The 19,211-nt window shown below is 50.7% G+C and overlaps 2 protein-coding genes across 2 annotated transcripts in view; both read right to left on the bottom strand.

Annotated features, from left to right (window-relative positions):
* Nucleotides 1-302: 302 nt before the first annotated feature.
* CAPN5 (calpain 5) overlaps nucleotides 303-19,211 on the bottom strand; it is a gene marked incomplete at its 3' end in the record, with an annotated part of 32,215 nt that continues 13,306 nt past the window's right edge. The window contains exons 2-10 of the mRNA XM_009696542.1: nucleotides 14,998-15,129; nucleotides 5,539-5,747; nucleotides 4,911-5,103; nucleotides 4,154-4,347; nucleotides 3,356-3,433; nucleotides 2,639-2,834; nucleotides 1,514-1,636; nucleotides 793-989; nucleotides 303-424 (exon numbers count right to left, since the gene is read on the bottom strand). Coding sequence (XP_009694844.1) covers nucleotides 303-424; nucleotides 793-989; nucleotides 1,514-1,636; nucleotides 2,639-2,834; nucleotides 3,356-3,433; nucleotides 4,154-4,347; nucleotides 4,911-5,103; nucleotides 5,539-5,747; nucleotides 14,998-15,129 — 1,444 coding nt within the window. The remainder of the gene's footprint in view (nucleotides 425-792; nucleotides 990-1,513; nucleotides 1,637-2,638; nucleotides 2,835-3,355; nucleotides 3,434-4,153; nucleotides 4,348-4,910; nucleotides 5,104-5,538; nucleotides 5,748-14,997; nucleotides 15,130-19,211) is intronic.
* Nucleotides 11,002-11,481, bottom strand: OMP (olfactory marker protein). Its single transcript, XM_009696541.1, has one exon. The coding sequence runs from the start codon at nucleotides 11,479-11,481 to the stop codon at nucleotides 11,002-11,004; it is 480 nt and encodes a 159-aa protein (XP_009694843.1).

Raw genomic sequence — 19,211 nt, 5'->3', positions numbered from 1 at the left:
TTGTTACAGGACGATGCCTAAAGGCTTTAGGGAGGTTTTGGGAGGATCTCCCAAGGATCTTAGACAACAGCCTAAATATAACAGCTCCTAGATCATGTCCACAGCAAGAAGTGAGTTTAATTCTCCATGGACTTTCTCCTTCTCTGGTGTCTGAATCAGGCATGTTCACTGAAAAAAATATCTGAGGCCATAACGAATCCCAGCAACCTCCCACCTCACGAAACCACCTCCCCCTTTTCCCACTGAAACAACCACCTCCCAACTCCTCTGGGACAAGACAACAGGCAGGGAAAGACCAGTACCTCCTTGGGAGTCCTGATTCTTGAGCCCGGCTGCAGCAAGGACATGGATCTGGGATACCACTTGTGGGTAACCACACATCCCACTCCAGCAGGTGTGTGGTGGCTCATCCAGTGTCAGCTCTCTGCAAGGAAAAACACGTGGCCGTTGAGAGATGCCCAGCCTTATCCCATGGGCAGGCCAGAGAGTTTGCTCTAGCAGGATGGAAGGACTATGCACTGTCCACTGTCAGACTCCGCTCCCCACTCCAGTCTCCTCAACCTGGGTCTGGGATGCTTTCCCATGTTATGCTTAGAAGCAGAATGGGAGTTTCTCTACATGTCTGTGGTGAGATGTGTAAAGATGTCCTGTCTCTTGGCCACCCTTGAAAGGAAGCCAAACACCACCTCCAGGTAAGGCTATCACCAATTCCAATCAGGAAAAGCACATCTCAAAGGCACAGGACTGTCTCCAAATAGCCAGCTCCTTCCCATCACTGCTCTTGCTCCTTACCGGCAATCTGAAGGCACATCTGTGAAAATCCTGAGAAGGAACTCGCCTACATGACCGGGGTCAAAAGTGGTGGGGATGATGACGTAGCGGCCTTCCTTCAGGTCTGTCCTCAGGAAGACGCTGCGAGAGTTGATGTAAATGGAGCTGGCCACCTTCTGCTGGAGGGTGTGCATCCGGTAGTTCCTGTTCAGCTCCACCTGGGCAGATACCACAGCAGGATGGACAGACAGCAGGACAGCACTGACTGACACTGTATCAGTATCCACCTTGGGGGGCCAGACTGCAAGGACTGACCCCATAGTGCTGGGAGAGTTGGAGTTAAGAGAACCAGCAAAACGGTCCCAGCTGGGCTGGATGGAAAACAAGTGTGGACGTGGCCCTCCCAGCTCTGTTGGCTCACAGACTCTTTGTCTCTTGCATCCCAGCTTGATGCTGGGGGCCCAGCAAGTAACACATAAGGATCAGTCTAACGGATTTCATCATTTGGAGACAACAGACTAAGCATTGCTTTTAGCAAGGAGAACTTGTCCATGCTGTCACTGTTCACCTCTGAAATCTGTTGGCATCTCTAGAGCGGGGCAGGCTGTGCTGAAGGCACCCCAGAGGCACCCAGATAATGCTTAAACAAACAATACCAATGGTCATGCAGGACTGATGTACCACTCCAGCACTAAGAGATTTATGGGGGTATTCAGGCCAACATGCAGGAACCACTGTCTACCTTATGGATATCAAAGCCTATGGCCAAGTTCTCTCCTTTGCCCTCTTTGCGACTGGTCCTTTTTGGCTTCTGCTGGATGGAGATCAGCACTTCATCTTCTGCCTTCTTCACATCAAACACGTACTAGAAACAAAAGGAAGAAGGTAAGGGAGGATTTCTACTAAGACAGGATCACTGGGCATAGGTGGGGGTGGACACACAGTAGAGTCAACCTCAGCTTCTCCCCACCAGCCTCACTGCAGGGACAGCCTGGCTTCAGTACCAGCACTGAGAGTCCACAGCCACTCCTCTTGGGAACTGGCACCATCGTGCCAAGCCAGAGACCTTTTTGGCTCATCTTAGAAAAAGATTGGGAAATCCAGTCTTTGAATTGCTCGGTAGAATCCAAGGAGTCTAGATGCAGTCTCATACCAGAGACTTTCTGCCTTGCAGTCTGCCGCAAGTCCTCCTACGAGGCATGGAAGGAGGAACTGATGTTCACAGAGACCTAAGATGAAGGCTAATACAGAGCTGGAAGCAGGAGACAACTCTTCCAGCCCTGATGACAACTCCTGCAAGGGACCAGACCATCCTTCATCTGCTTGCTAGATGAAGGACTCACAAGAATTTGCCTCATGTTACTGAGAATCCCAGTTCAGAGGACGACAGCACAGAAGACCTTGCTCCAGGAGATGAACTTCAGAGCAGGGCCTTTTCTGAAGGCCAAGCTAGAAGGAAATGGCCCTATAGACTACACCCGTCCTGGTAAATTTAACAGTGTGAAGGTCTGGGCAAAGGAACTGGAATTTGGCCATTCAGACATCCAAGTTGGAAACGGTTCCTGGCTTTGTTTGATTGGGACCAGCTAACACCGCTACCCCGTGGCACAGTTTGCTGTTTGCTTGTGCCAAGGTGCTCTACACCAGGCACTTGAATTCAGTCTCCCTGATCTGAGGGATAAGGTTAATAGAATTGCCCTGGATGCTGGTCATGCCATGCCAGGGGTCTCAGCCAGAGAATGGTTATGAGCACATTTAATCTACTAGAGGTCTGGTAGCCATTTTGGTCCTCTAGGTCCCTTTAGGAGATTCAAACACTCAGAAGCACACATGAAAGCTCCAGAAGGGCCTCTGCTCCGTGACTCACTTGGGGGTTCTGCAAAAAGGTGTCCTTGTGGTTGATACAGCCTCCACAGCGGTTCTTCAAGGGGTCACTGTTTCTGGTCCATGCCCCATGTAGCACTGCCTCCTCCCAGGTCTTGTGGATGCTCAGGTAGGATGTGTTGATAAGACGGCACTTGATGATGTCCGTGAAGTATTTGCAGAAATCTTCGAAGGTCATCCTAAGTCAGGAAAGGACAGAGCTGGGTTATGCTGCTTCATTCCCCTGAAGAGTGCACTGCAGGGATGTTCTTGATCTGTGTCTGGGAAGACTTTGATGGCTGATGAATAACAAAAGAGTTGGAGATACCTTTCTCCATGCACACAGTAAATACTTCTTCTGCTTAAACACTAGAGCTATGTGTTTTGGAGTGGGAGAAGCAGAGTAGTGGCCCTTTCTCCACACATGGGTACATGTTGTATTGAATTATACCCAGTGAGGCTGTTACGTTCAACACATTCCTAACAGCTTCCCAGTACCCTGGGTGAAATGGTTTGGACCCAGTGTGACACAGAGCAGCTTGCAATCCTAGGGTCGTGGCCATCCAAAGCTAATACCCATGGGCTCAAGGAGGAGGCCTCGGGGGGGCTTGGAAAGGTATTTGCTCTGGATAGCTGTATGCATGGAAATGACTCACGTGCTTCATGGGGTGGGAGGACTCTGTGGGTATGGCCCGTGCTGACAGCCTCAGGAGGAACTCACCAGAACTCTCCGTCATCTTCCACCGTCATCCCCATCTTCTCTCTCTCACTTTTACTCACTTTCTGCCACTCCTCAGAGCTGTGGGAAGAGAACAGGATCATTACTGCAAGGGGATACACAAGAAGTCAAGAGGTTACTTGGCCTCGGCAGGATCTGTCGAGGGCACAAGGCCCATATAAAGCTTCAGCCATGCAACCAGTCTCCACACTGCTCTGGTTAGCTCATCTTCCAGACACGGTGGGGAGAGCAGCATGGCTTGGAGCTTCAACTTCCTTCCTGACCAGTGGAGCTGAATCCAGCTTGCCAAGATTTTTTTTGGCCAGTACAAACACAACCATGTCAGTGAAGATAACAAAATGGACACTGGCCGGCCAAAGGCTCTGGTTACACCAGCCCTTGGTTCTTCATCCCATCCACAGACACCACAGCAGTCAGTGGTGGCAGAGGTTGATTCTGTTGGGTGCTATTTTTGCAGGAAGCAGAAAGGTGAGCTAGAATCATCCTTCACTAGTGAGAACATGCTGGCAATTTCACCACAACACCCACCAGAGCCTTAAGGAGAAGGTCTGCCAAGATCAGCCACCCTGTTGCTGACCTCCAGGGACCTCAGGGCAAGGAATGAATCTACGCCAGTGAAACAGTAGGTTTAGGACATGGGTTGAAGCAGCATCCCATAACTGCCCATACAATGTTATCCTACCGGTGTGGATGTAGTCAAATTGTCTCACGTCTCAAGACTTGCTCCAACCCAACTTTTCCCACCAAAAAAAGGTGCTGCTGCTGCCCATCCTAACTCACGTGTCACTCCAAGGGCCGTTCCACTCTCGCTCGCCCCACGGGTTGCGCATGCGGATCATGTCCAGCTTCTCCGACTTGAAGAAGGACAGCAGACCGTGGCCCAGGCGGACCTTCCGCACGTCCGTCACTGCGTACGCGTGGCCCTTCACCAGTCCGCAGGCCAGGCGGGCCTCCATGTCAGCTGCTGACGTGGCCTGGGCAGGGGGACATAGACAGTGCTCATACCGGGGAGATGCCACCGCCTTTGCAGGGACTGGGAAAAAAAGGATCTCAGATTTCCCCGCAGATTTTCTGAGCCAACAAGAAGAGCACCAATGCTCAAGGAGAGAGCCAGTTGCCTTGGCAGATGTATCAGATGCCATTTTAGCTACTAGATTTTTCCTGGTCTTCATCTGCATGAGGTCTCTGAGAACCCATCCTGTCCACCAATAAAGCTCATGCTACTGGTTATAATGGGAGGTCTCGCACACAGTGTTTGTAGAGATGTCCACGCAGACCCCTAAATGCCATTCTCTGGAAATGAATCCTCCCCTAACATTTAAAGGGTGGTGGGATGAATCTACACTCTTGGACATAGCAATGAGGAATAAAGAGGGCTGGCATCCAGGCTTGACTCCTTTTGCCATCCACAAGAAGAAGCAGGAACCCTTGGCCATAATTTATCTGATCTATTTTAGAAGTCTCTGACAGTGTAAGACAACTGCATCCTAAAACGCCTATTCCCATGAGACAGTGACATACAGGTAACATTGCTTACTTTGATGGAGCAGCTGATGAGGCCTCCCCGGTTGTGCACCTTCAACACACGCTCAAAGAGGAGGTTTCGCTTGGCTTCATCAGCAATGTAGTCCCCTTCGGTCAGGTCGATAGGTTCAGAGACCCCACCAGTAAAGTCTACTAGGGCATCAGCTGTGTTGCCTCCATCCAGGGCCTCATAACAGCCTGACAACCTGAAAGAGGGTGACAGAGATGGCACAACAACGCTGGCTTGACATTTTAAGGGGTTTGGGACAGTTCTTGGGGCAGCCTGGAGAACAGAGATTTGTAATAAAACTTTCAGTGCGTGAGGACAGCGAACTAGGGTGTAAAAATAAGACCCATGCTGGTTGCAGCACTCTTGCTGTCATAGGACAAAGTAAAGGGAACTCGAAATCTCTAGGATAGGTGTTAGTTAATCAAACATGGAGATGGAGGGCATTTTGCTTTGAGGGTAAATTAAGGCTAGAGAAGGTTTTTTTCTTACAGTTTCTGTCTGTTTGACATATGTTCTACTCCTCCCCAGGAAAGCTGTTGTTTCCACTGGTGCAAACCAACTGATGAATGAACAGAGAGGAAAAACAGGCTGCCCAGGTCCCAGTTTGTCCTGCAACTACCCAGGTACCTACTTGGCATAAGCTTTCTCCACCAAGGCGCACCAGAACTCATTCCTGGAGTTGGAGTGGCAGTAGATGAGCTGGTTGTGGAGTGTGGGCAGGCGGTCATCTATCACCACGTCCAGCCACTGACCGAAACGCCAGAATTGGAAGTGGAAAATCCCCACGTAGCTCTCAGGTTTCTCAGGATTCCACTCCTGCTCCTTCCAGTCTGGGATGACCTGCAAGAGAAGAGGCACACGCACCTAGGTTATTCCCTTTTTTGCTGGGTTTGACTCTCTCCTGGAACTAATGCAGACAATATCAGACAAGGAAGAATATGAGGGGGATGGACTGGCTTACTGCCTGGTGGGGTCAGATTTTGGACCTGGTTCCTCCAATGCAGATTAGATTAACATGTACTGGAATAGTTTAGACTTCATTGCATTTTGGAAGATGGAGCTAAAGATCCTTGTCCTGTCTCTTATAATTCTACCCTGGACACCTGCTGCCATCTACTGCTGTAGACAGGCTATTGGAGCAGAACAGTCCTTGGTCTGACCAGGGATGGTTATTTTTATGACCACTTTTTTGTTCATTTTAGCGTCAGTAGGGTACCACTAAGAGACAGTACCTTCTTTGATTCTCTTACTTGATTCTGGTGTGACTTCACTGGCCCAAGTGCAAGTGTGGTGTTGTATTCATCTACCTGGTGGCACTGAACAGGGACTACACACTCTGTGTACATCTACTCCGCTAAAAATAAGTGGGAAAAGCGAGATCCCCATCCCCACAAGGTCTCCATTCTTCCCTGTCAAGAGGTACCATACTCATCCAAGCAAGCACAGGGAGGTGACTTGCTGAAAGAAGGAAAAGAGGGCCTGGAGTGAAAGAAACCTAGGAGTATCTGGGGGGCTGAGGGAGCACGGGTTTGGTGTCACTGCCACCTGCACCGCCAGTGGGACAGGCACAAGTGAAGGGTAACTGCCAAAGTCCACAGACCTTCATGGCTACAGGCACCACCAGCTTTGCTTTGGATGGAAAATCCACCCAACAGTTGGGACAAAAATGGGCACAGCCACGCACAAATGCTACATCGAGGAGGACCTGCATTTTATTTAGAACCAAGACACAGAGGCACACAGCAAGGAACTGCCCCACCACAGCTTAGCTTTTGTTGAGGGTGAAGGCAACGTGGTTTTACTTCATGGCCAAGGTGGGCTGCGAGGCCACGTATAGTTAATGTAGTTGACAGTTGACAGGTACTGATGGATTCAGCTACAGTAATGTGACAGACTGTCCACATCTTTGCTTCTTTACTTGCCTGCTCTCAAGCATCATGACCCAAACAAGGAAAAACCTCAACATGCCCATGGGGAAAATTATGTTCCTATACACCAAATAATCACTGTCCTGTGGAGACATCTGTGAATGTTGGGGTGGGATAGGACAGGATACAGCTACATTGCATGGAAAGAGGCTCTTCACGAAGTCCCAGGCCATGATGAGACCCCCTGCACTGTGTCTTTGCTCTTGTCCAGCTGCTGGAGCCTTCTGCTTCTTTTTTTGGCTGCCGTCACAAAGCCGTAACCCTGCAGAGAGACTTCTCTCTAGAAAGCCTCCTCCAACTCCTTAGCTACCAGCAACGATCCAGCTCAGGGCTTTTATTGCTCCTACACTGAAATATTAATGATGCCATCAGCCCTGCGAGCTCACTGGCACTCTTGAGTTGTCTGGATCAATAGAAGCAGAGCAGATGGAGACATGAAAAAGAGCGACTTTTGGAGGGCTTGGTGTTTTCCAGGAGTGCTAACAATGATGCCCCAGACTCCCTCTGGGAGAGCGCCGGGGAAGGTCAGACAGCCCTCCATCAGTCCCCATTGATTCCCTCCTGACTGGACCTCATCCTAATGAATTGTCATAGAGGACCATTGTGCTAATCAACCCGCTATTAATGTGGGCTTAGAAATGATTATGGCATTGATTAGAGGCAGCTTGTCAGCCAAAGCTGGTAGTGACAGCTTCCAGCTGGCTGGTTCTGAGACTTGCCATTACTGTCAGTGGTGGCAGGAGATAGCGGTCCCCATCATCTTCCTCTGTCCCTTCATTTGGGGACAGTGCTGAAAATACTCGCTGATGCTGAAGGCAGCAAAAGCAGTCAGCCTTCATGCAGAGCAGGATCCAGAAGCAAGGACTGGTCATGTTTCTACACCGACCCAAGAGGAAACGAGAGGAGCCTGATCTTCAGAGCCCAACCTGTCCTCAACATGCCAAAGTGTAAGGTGGCAGCTGAAACACCAGGTTCCTCGCCCCATCTTCTCCTGGAGCGCAGCATCCCACCCAGGCCAAGGATCCCACCAGTCACTTCACCCCCTGGCCAAGGTATCAGTGACTCGCCTGGCTGCAGGGGAGAGATGGTAGCTCTGGATGCAGTGCCTTTCGGGACACCACGCTTCAAGGTGTACAGCACAACCCCTGCTTATGACCTGACGTGTATTACCTGAAGGACTTACCTGGGGCACATCTACCAACTCCAGCAGTAGCTGGAGCCCGGATCCCTCCAGGAGATCGTCATGTGTCTGAGGTCCACGGCTCCCACCCACTCGCAGGAAACCTCCCCAGACATCTTCATCCCTCCTCAGTGGATGCTGGAGAGCATGCAATAGACCACCCATCCCAGGATCCCACTGAGTCCTGGACTCACCTCAGTTGTGTGACACTGAGGCAGTGGAGACCACGTCTCCTCATTCACCTAACTGTGAATGAGCTTAGGTGCTCCCAAAATCTGGAGCTGTAACACCCTTTAGTGGGAAAAATATACAGTGAAAGGGCTGAGAGAGCGGTAAATTAGGAGCTCAGAAATACTAGGTTCATTTCTCCAAGCTGGTTTAAGGCTTTTCTCATTTTTCTTAAGACTGGTTAATTAAGAGGAAAGGCACCCGTGACCCTGCAGAAATGTCCCCCATTAGAAGGAGGAATTGGTGGACACCGATTCTTCTAAGCATGGGCTCTTCTGCTGGGAACTTGCCAGCTCAGGAAGGGGAGGGATGGACCAGCTGTGCCCATCTGCTGATTAGTACAAACTGGGATGAAATTCCCCAGGCAGATGGGTCAGAGCAGTGTATCTGAAAGCCTTTATGGGATGCTGAAACGGTGTAGGGAGAGATTCAGTGACTGGTATAAAGAGGCTCATCTTCCCTGCAGCAGAGAGAGATCACACTGGCTCACTCACCTCCCACCCCCAGCTCTGATAGAAAGGAGAATCCACCTGAGGATCCACCTGAGGACCATTTCCCCTCCTCTGCCCAGTTTCAAACCCCTCCCCAAACCACACAAAGCTGCTAAATGCTCTATTAAGCCTCTCACACCAAGAGAAAAGAAGGTAAATGTTCATTTTACTTTTTACAGATAAAAAGGTGCTCAAAAATACCAACAGGGAGTTGAAAATTGGTGTGTGCTGCTTTATTGCATGCAGGATTGGGGTAGCTTCCAAAAAGAGCATGAAGAAGATGCGCACAGCCTCAGTCCTTAAGGGGAACCCTGTTGATTAGGCTTTTATTTACTGTGGTACATCAATACCCAGCGAGATATCTGCCGCGAGAGCTCTGCCCCAGCAACCAGCAATGTAGCAATGGTATATTGTGAGACCTGGCATGCAAAAATCCCTTTGGTTCCTGTTATAGGGTTTAAAGTGGTTTGTAGTCAGGAGCTCTGCTCTGGGATGTACAAGGAGGGGTCTCTTATGGGAAAGTCTGCCAGGACCCTAGAAGGAGGTTTGGCCCACAGCAGGTCCATGCTACAGCCAAGCAGTGATGCAGCCAGTTTTATCTCTCCTCACTGAGACCAGCATTTCTTGGGGTGTAAACAAAGACATCAACTTCTCCAGCAATGCCCATGGCACAGCTGTATGATTCAGTGGTTGCTGAAAGTTTCTGCCATCTCTCCAGCCAGTAGCTGATCTTCTGCTTTCCTTCTCCTCTCTGCCTGGCATAGCTTGTGTATATCATTTTATACACTATTCTTGGGCTGGGGAGGGCATGGAGTCTGCATCTCTGGAGGCTTTGAAGAAAAGACTGGACTCTTTGGGGGATGGCCCGCACAAGTCAGCAGGCCATGGGTATAAAATCACCCTGTCCTGGCTTTCCCATCACCGCCCTCTCCTTGCGCACCTCAGGAAAATCTCAGGCCATACCTTGAGCGCTCCCCCACACTTGAGTGCAACCTTAGCAAAGGACCAATTGTAATAACACTTGACTCTTTTGAAGGACAGTTCTATCTGCGGGTCTCAAGAAGCTTCACCAAAGTGCTCTCCACTTTTTGGTGGAGGAAAAGGGAACGTTCAAAGTTAGTAGTTTCTTCACAGTCATGGGACAAGCCAGGCACAAAACACCCTCCTGCTCCTAAACTTGCAAAGGTGTCATCTCCCCTCTTTGCTCCCATGGCCATCCAGACACTGCTCCCTGCCTCAGCAGTTGTAGATGGTAGGATGTACTGCTTTTTGGGGACAGCAGCAGCAGGTTCCTGCTCTGTGGTCTGCAAAGTGCTCTGCAGCCTCACAGCTCATAGATGCTTCAGAACAAATACATTCACGGCTGCTTTAAGGCCACAACAATGCACAAACTGTTTTTGCTGCGGGGCACTCACTGCTGGCTCCGACCTACAACAGCCTGCTCTCAGCTGCTGGCTCACTTGCCCAGCTCTGCACACACATGCACGTCTCCTCCAACCCATCTTAGGACCAACAATCTCCAGACAGCACAAGGTGACCAACGTGCTGAAGTACACCTTCCCACAGTGACACCCAGCATGAAATGGCGACGGCTGTCAGGAAAAGAGTGGTCCAACCTCCCTGCACCAGTTTGTCCAGTGGGTTTGCAATGCACAGAATACCGCATGCCCAAATGTACTTCAGCTTCACGGCAAGGTGATCCTCCATGGGAATGGTCTTCAGAGACACCAAGCAACCATAGTCGCAGCAGGAGTCACTGCAGCCTGCAAGCACTCAGTATCCTTGCAAGAAGCACTCCACCCCAAACAAGCCCTCCCTTTTTAATGACTAGGATGGAAACTGCAAGCCAGGGCTCTTGCCAAGTTGTCTCTTCTGTTTCTAGTACGGCAATTTCTTATTTTTCCATCAGGCTTTTGGTATGCAGTTGCCACAGTTGGAGGGTTTAGGGCAGCCTCGTATTTCCAAGACAGCAGTCAGACCTGTTGAACCCCTGCTGAATTCACAAGCACGCAGACTTATACTCCAGGCAAATACAGCGGCAAGCTCATGGCCTCCTCCTCCCCGTCATTCAGACCGAGGACAGCACGTATGGCAAAAGTTTTGCAGGGCTGAGGTGCTCCAGAAGTGCCGAGTTGCCCTCCACTTTTTTGTAATGCCATCCCTCATCAAAAAAGAACCACGTAAAAACTGAACCAAGAACTGAGCTGACAGAAAGAAAAACAAAGACAAAAGCATAGCTGGAGTAAGAAGGGCTGAGCAAGAGAAGATCAGGCTTTAAAAACAACAGAGCCCTTCAGCTGAGCTGGTTCAAGGCCATCGGCGAAAGCAAGGAGGAAATACATCACCTTGCGGATCTGGGCTAATTCTGCTATCCGCTCCCCAAATTCCTGGGCATCTGCCTCATTGCACTCTACCTCCTTGGCCCCTGGCTTCTTCCAGAAGATGCCGACCGGCTCCAGCAGCTGCCGGTTCATAAGGTGGGTGAGATCAGGAGTCCAGTGCTGGGAGGTGCCGGTCACCGTGACCTTCCCAGGTCTCTCCAGCTGGATGTCCCAGCGGAGGAAGCGCAGGTTGTGCTGCCGGATGAAATCCACTCGGTAGATGTGCTCGTTGGGATGCAGCAGCTTCTCACCATCCTGGGGTCTCATGTTTTTTTGCTGCAGGCTCTGGAATCGCAGCCGCATGCAGCGGGTAAGCTGGTCATCACGGATGAAGGGCAGCTCGAGCATCCCTGCCTCGGCTGCCATCGCCTCGGCTGATCCTCTTCTATGTCCTCAGAAGTGTTTGGCTCTCAAACAGGACAGGCAGAGGGAAAAAGCTGCCAAGCCCACGGAGCTGGTGCCCCCTCTCCACGGTCCCAGAGATGAGCGATGCTAGGCAACCTGGGCCAGTGACGCAAAACACCCTCCGGGGCTTCCTCTGGGTGCCCTCCCGCCTCGTTTGCAGATTAGGAACTGATGGTGCTACTGTGCACAATAATCTATAGGGAAGGGACGTCTGATGTCAGCCTCCCTGGCAACCTCCCTGACAACCGCAGCTCGTTATCCTGAAATGAAGGTCTGGGTGGCAGTGGTTTTTCTCTGAGCGTAGGCTGATGGGATAATTCAGGTTGGAAGGAGACTCTGGAGGGCGTCTGGTCCAGCCCATCACTCAAACGAGGACTTAAAGGTTAAATCAGGCTGCTCAGGGCTTTGTCTGGTCCATCTTTGAGTATCTCCATGGATGGAGCTCCCACAGCCTCTCCAGGTCCCTGTTCCAGTGTCTGACCACGCTCATGCTGAAGAGAAGCTGCAGCTTGTGCTGTCGTCTTTTGTCCTGTGACTGTGCAACCCCAGCAAGAGGCTGGCTTCGTCCTGTCCATACTTTCCCATTAAGTAGCTGCAGACAGCAATAAGCTTCCCCTTCGCTTTCCCTCCTCCTGGATGCACAAACCCACCTCTCTCAGCCTCTCCTCCTATGTCCTGTGCTCCAGACTGTCTTGGTGGCCTCCATCAGGCTCACTTCAGTCTGCCACTGTCTTCTTCTGGGGATGTTGTAACTAGCGATAGAACAAGAGGAAACGGCCTCAAGCTGTGCCAGGGGAGGTTCAGGTTGGATATTAGGAAGAATTTCTTCACTGTAAAAGTCGTTAGGCATTGGAACAGGCTCCCCAGGGAGATGATGGACTCACCATCCCTGGAGGTCTTCAAAAAAACGTTTAGATGTGGCACTTCAAGATATGGTTTAGTGGGCATGGTGGCGCTGGGTAGAGGGTTGGACTTGATGATCTTTGAGGTCTCTTCCAATCATAAAGATTCTATGATTATATGTCAAAACAGTGTCCAGATGGGGATTAACAAATGCCAGACACAGGTTTAATGGGAAGTAAGGACACGGAGGGAGCCTTGGGGTGAGGCGGAAGAAGGCGTGTGAATGACATCATCTCTTGGGATACACAGGGATGCGCCGACCTGTGCTATTCCCTTGAAGGTATTCCCCTCCCCACAGTGTGTTTCACTGTGTGAAGTGGAGCAAGGGACACACAGAGCCTAAGTTACATCCTGGTATAAATCAGGATTACACTTTCTAACAGCAATGGGACACCTCGGCCAAGATCCCTGTGCCGATATTTCAGAGATGCTAACACCTGCATCAGCATCTTTCAACTCCTCCCTAACCCTGATTCTGAGACATTTTGGTGTCTAATGACAGTTTAAAAATCTAGTGTTCGCTGCCTTGTCTGTCCTCTCAACTGTTCCTTGCATCAACATATTGCTCAGTCAGGAGTAGAGGTTTGCCCTGCACATCCTTTGTGTGGACTTGCCCGAGGGCCAAGGAGCAACAGGTACCTCCAGCAACGTTCTCACAATTGCACGTGAAACCATACCGAGGACCAAGTGGCCCATTGTTTCTGAGCTGATGAAGGGCTTTGAGATCTTCAGCAAGGACCATGCTCTAATCCCAGCACAGTCAGCAGAGCTGGTGTCTTGTTGGACCAAGAGGTTAACCTGTGCACTTGACATCTCCCATATTGCTTTAAAAGTTGGTGTCTCTTTGGACCAAGGGATTAATCTGTGCACTTGACATCTCCATTTTGCTTTAAAAGTTGCTGCTGCAGTTTACAGTCACACTTACTCCTTGCAATTCACCATAAGCACACAAAGCACCTTGCAAAACGTAAGCACAAGTCCCATCTAATTCACAGGTCTTCAAAAGCAGAGCAGTGCTGAAGCGTGTCTGACCAGAGCTGGGTAGTGACCACCACAGCAAACTGAACATCACTGAGAGGGAATGCTTGGGGAGAGGGCTGCAGCTTCTGCTTTTGCCAGAAAACAAACCTTTCTGAAAGAAAGAGGAGGCAGGTAAAGAAGAGCCTCTGAGAGTTAAGGGCATGGAAAATAAGAAGGCACAAACACCCACAGCCAAATTGCCAAGGGAGGAAAAGCAATGCCGTCGGCAAACTGAAATAATGAGGCGTTCAAAGGGACCTGGCCTCTGCTCGATTGGCATCTCCCAGGGCAGGGCTGGAAGTGAATGGTGAGAAGGGAAGACAACTCGCCTGCTCACCCCTGGGAGATGTCGACGGAGAGGAACAAGCTAAACAACCCCTGGCACCACATCTGTAACGAGAGCCACAACAGCCACCACAGCCACGAGGGGAGGAAACCTTACTGCTTATCCAGAGGCCAACAACAGCTACCCTGTTCCCATCTAAAGAAAAGACTTGATTTTAACAAAAAAATGGGGATGCTGCAACAAACACAAATTCCCAAGGCTGAGCTTGGTGTTCATGATCACAACAACAACACGCAGAAGAGGCTCTGAGTACCACAGAGCCGCTGCAAAGGAGTAGGGTGGAGGGAATATTCAGACCCTGTGGGTCTGTTGCAGTAGGAGGCTGTGTGTGAAGCAGGTGATGCTGTCTGCACACACTGTAGGACTTTGGTGGCTGCCTTTGCAGTAAAACCTAGGAAACAGTGCTTGCAATTTGCTGATCTCTTGTCCTACGATGAGACGTGCCTGTGCCAGGGACTGAAGCCCACATTTGTCTTGGCTTTCACAGGCTTGACCTCTTCTACAGCTGAGCACATGGCAGAGATGGGCACAGACTGCCCAAGGATGTGGCACAGAGGACCTCCTTCCCTCCTTCTAGCTCTGTGGTTGCTTCCCTGGTCTCTCTCCCCTTGCTGTGTTGCAGACCCTTTGTGCCTTTCTGGTCTGCAACACAGTTCCTTTGGACCCCACACTCAAAAGAGTGCTGCTACATGGTGCAATCCGGCCACAGGACATGCCAGGGATGGATGCTTTGGGGAACCAGCAGCTTGGGAGAGATGCTAATACCCTGAAATCACCCTACCTGCCCCAGTGCGGGGTGTTTGACTGCCAAGGTGGGCACATACTGCACAGCCAAGGAGAGGTAACACCATGGGAGCTAGGGAAACGGGGCCAAACGCTGCAGCTGAGCATCAGGAATTTTGTTGTCCTTGTTGTTTTTTATGTTATTTTGGAGTAGGGAGGGTCAGATTTGGGATCTGGAGGACAGGACAGGACTTGATCCACTTGGTTAAGGAGAAACTGGCCAAGGGTTTGGCTTGAGTGTGATGTGACTGCAGTCATGATGACTAACTCCCCTTGAAAGCTAGTCCTTTAAGGGAGGTTTTTGCACATGAACAGTTTTTCAGGACCTGAGGCATCCCTGAAGAACCAGTTTTTGACCTGGACAAACACAACACAAAGCCAAGGTGTTGAAGACAGGCTTTCCCCTGGCATGGGGAACCGCTTACCTTCTGCCACAGAGACTCCCGGGATGCCAGGGAGGAGCAGGCAGCCACGAACCAGCAGTTCCCAACCTGGCCCTGGTGTAAGTCATGGGAGCTGATCCCATCCACAAAGAGGCGTGGATCATCGCAGATTTCCTGTGGGACAGGAGAAAAAGAGACGTACTGGGTAAGCGAGGAGACAGGGAAATCAGGAGCAAGGCTTCTCGGCAAAGGAAAATCTCTTTGTCTCTTCCTCAGGCTCCATTGAAATCCCACCTGCAGGTTTCTGCTGGCTTTGCTCATCACGCCGGTGGCAGGAGGACCCTGTCCTGCTTTCTGCTCTCACCAGGACATGGGTAGCATCACTGCTGAACTGATGCCAGGCTTACTCCCTGTTCTGTTCCAGCATCAGCACAGCTTTGCTATAATTATCCCTGGTGATACTGGTATGTTTTCACACCATTACAGCCCTAGTGACCCATTCCCTCTTCTAAGTCCATTCTGTTATTTCTCATAAGCCCTTCAGCTCTCTCTACTCTGCGACTGCTTTACAAGCTTCTCCCTCTCTTCTTTTGCTCTAGAGAGCATGACAGCATCACCCAAACTCACTGCCTCCCATACTGGAACTTGTGGATCCATCCAAAAAAAAACCCTGCAGGAGCAGGGCAGAGCCAGGCATTTAGGCAAGGAATCGCAGTACCTAAATTAGACGGTTCACCCAGGAATGCTCAACACAGACTGAGGGCTCAGCCATGGTTGCAAGAAGCCAAGTGTCCTCACCCAGGTCTCTCCTTCCAGATCTTAGCACAGCAGATGGACAAAATTCAGTGAGCCAAAAGCTTTACAACTGGGACAAGAGGCTTAAATGCTCATTCTGACACCAAAATCAGCACGGTGGATTGTGTACGGGCAACATGAACAGAGAAACTTGGGTACGAGGCAGCTAGGAGCTGAGCTCGTCCCTTCGACCACTCGGGCACCAACCACATCTCCTTTCCTCTGCCCAGCTCCCGCCAGGCTGCCCGCCCTTCTCCCCACTCCCACTTAGAGCCTGGCCAAGAAAGCACTTAAATAACAGAGGGTGTTGAGCAAGCTTCGTGTGAAACATCGCTTGTTTTTCTTTCATCTTCTCTCCTGATCAGTCCAGTTTGGAAGGTCACGTCCAGCTGGTGGCTGGGAGCGGATGGGACAGACAAAGAGGTGAAAGAATCTTTCTCCCTTTGTTATTTTAACCAGAAGGAGGGAAAGGAAATGCAAATTTTCCTTCTTTCTCCACACCACCCAGTTTTTCATGCTGGTTGCACCCAGAATATGACGTTCCCCTCAAATTTTGCACATGAGGACTTGCATTGCCTCTGGCCATCACAGGGGGGTAAAAGGAATCGCTGCTTCATGAACACCTCCTGGTATTCCCACCTAACCCAGCCAGCACTGTACACCTAAAAAATAACCTGAGCTCCATCCAGACACAAACTGGGTAGAGATCAAACCCAAGGGAGAGGACTAATTCCTCCCAGCTACTGGCATTGCAGGAGGTTGGGATAAGCACTAGAGGGAGGAAAGCTGACAGCCACCAAAGGCAAGGGCCACCCACACCTCTCAGCATCTCTGAGTGCAGACAAGGACGGGAGAGGAGCAGTGGGGTTGAACTCCTGTTCACGCCACCAAGGAAAGACCCAGCAGCAGGGGATGCATCCGTCCTATCTGTCGGTGATGGGGATGTCTGCAAGATCAGCTCTGAGTGATCCTGCTCCAGGGGGCAGAGACACAGTGTTTGCCCCATTTGAGGACCACAACTGCCCTTCCTACCCTTGGGTGAACCTGCAGTGTGCAAAAAAGGAGCTGCTTGGTATTATGTAGACAGGGGAGAACATGAAAGCATCAAAAACATACCGTGCTTGGCAGAAATTAGCATAGGGTAGAGGGTGTCAGATGTTCAGAGACCTTTCCTCAGAGCAGAGGTGTCAGCTGTAATTTCCCCATCACCAGGAAAGACTTTGCAAATTAAAACCCTGTGGTTGCTCATTTTAATGAAGGGAAGCCCTGTGTGCTCAACAAAAGAGCAGCCTGCCCTGGCACAGACGAGGGGTGCAGCTCATTAGACCCTACTCTCTTGGACCCACGGCAGCAAGGAAGGTGCAACAGCTGGAAACGCTCAAGCCAGGGCAGGCTCCCTCTGCAAAACACAATTCTCATTCGACTCAGCTTCTCTTCCCACTAATGCAGATGGGTCCCAGTGGACTCCCAGTAATCCTAAGGACAGAATCACCAAATCAATGTGGTTAGAAGGAACTTCTGGAGATGATCCAGACCATCCCACCTACTCAAAGCAGGGTCAGCCAGAGCTGGTTGCCCAGGACTGTGTTCAGTCAAGTTTTGAATATCTCCAGGGATGGAGACTCCACAACCTCTCTGGGCCACCTGTGCCAGTGTTTGGACCACCCTCACAGTAAAAACGTCTTTTCTCATGTTTAAATGGAATTTCCCGTCTTAAAGTTTGTGCTCACCGCCTCTTGTCCTGACATTGGGCACCACTGAGAAGTCTGGCTCTGTCTTCTTCATTCCCTGCCATCAGGTATTTATGTACATCATTAAGATCCCCCTGAGCCTTCTTTTCTCCAGAATGAAGAGTCCCAGCTCTCTCAGCCTTTCTCATATGTCCGATGCTCCAGCCCCTTAATGATCTTCATGGCCTCTTGCTGCACTCACACCAGGGAAGGCAGCATTTGCCTCCTTGCTCTAACGCTGTGGAGCTGACCCCATCAGGGTAAGACTCATCCGTGGGTCAGTCTCCCCAGCTGAGGTTTCCCAAATCCCTTAGAATGGAGCTTCCCAATATTAAATTACTTGGATTCTTCAGTCCCCACTGAAGTTGTTGAGCTCCCACTCACATATTTTGGCCCTGGTCTAGACTGTGTGGCCTTCAGTCCACGGGGATGACATTCCCTGGGTGCTCTGCCTGTACTGAGGTGGGAGCAAGGGACCAAGGCACTGCTTCAGCAAGGCTGCAATGCCCCCAGGATTGCACGGGGCACAGAGGGACCCCGGTGTGCGATGCAGAACCTTCAGGGTGCAGAGCACGCTCAGAGCCATCAAGCACCACACTCACATGCAGAGGTGGGTGATGAACTAGAGACCAGTGGGAATAAGGTCAAAAAGAAAAGCATTGAATTTAGTGAATTCCTGTGGACGGAGCTGAAAGAGATCGAGCATGTTCTGCAGCCAGGCTGAATTAAAGGGCCTGGGGTTTGTATGTGCAAGGGGAGGAGAGAAGCAGAGATGCTCTGATCACAGGTCATCACCTTGGCTTCCTCCCTTCCCTCCCGTGCAGCAGACAGAAACCAGCTGAGCAATAACATTTACCGAGGCAGGCACTTCTCCAAAAAGTAAACACCACGTCACCCTCCCAGGACCACAACCCCAAGAGAAGAGGGCAGCACACAAACACGCACACCCACGCACACCCTGGGAGCCTTTTGGGTTCAGGCATCAGCCACCACAAAACCAGCTCAAACTGCCCCGTTGCACCCAAGGCTTCAGCAAACAGGGAGTCTGTCCCGTCCTTCATCTCATCACAGCCAGATCCTGGGTCGTGGCTGCTCCTAGTCTGGACACAGATGGTGAACAGCAAAGAACAGTCAGGGAAAACCAAAAGCTACGGCTGCAGGGAAGCTATGGCTTCGATATGTCGCTCTTAACTCCACCTTGGCCCAGAGAGCCATCCATGTCTCTTTACCCGCAAGCAGAACCTGTCTTGGAGGATCCCAAGGATCCTAAGCACCATCAGAGATGATGTGCCCTCCCTAAAAGTGCCTGCTGAAATGGCTGCTGAGCTCTAGGCAACAAAATACAACTCAGAGAAAGCCTGTGCGGAGGGTCCTATGGAAAGATATAGCCTGATAACACAGGGAGGGCCAAACTAGAGATTCAAAGTTCTGGTGATTCAGATACTCCTTCCCACATCCTTCCTCCTGCAAGGGATGTGGGACAGAGGTGGAAATCAGAGCCAGGGCTGGGAGAGGACTTTGAGGTCGCTGTTGATGAGAGGTTGATTGCAGAGGTACCAGGTCTGGCTTATGGGAGCCTGGAACGGGCCAGTTGGTTCCCTTTGGCTTTGGGTTATTGAAGTCCATTAAGGAAAAAAAAGACCCAATCAGTGCAATTATCTTGCACTTGGTGGCGTAATTTTGCTTCCCACCAAAAAGCATGTGGGCTTTTCCTCTGCTCTCCCCTCCGGT

This window comes from Cariama cristata, unplaced genomic scaffold, assembly GCF_000690535.1.
Source record: "Cariama cristata isolate BGI_N322 unplaced genomic scaffold, ASM69053v1 scaffold18343, whole genome shotgun sequence".
NCBI lineage: Eukaryota > Metazoa > Chordata > Aves > Cariamiformes > Cariamidae > Cariama > Cariama cristata.
The sequence above is the reverse complement of the archived record's forward strand: the minus strand, read 5'-3'. Positions and strand labels throughout refer to the sequence as shown.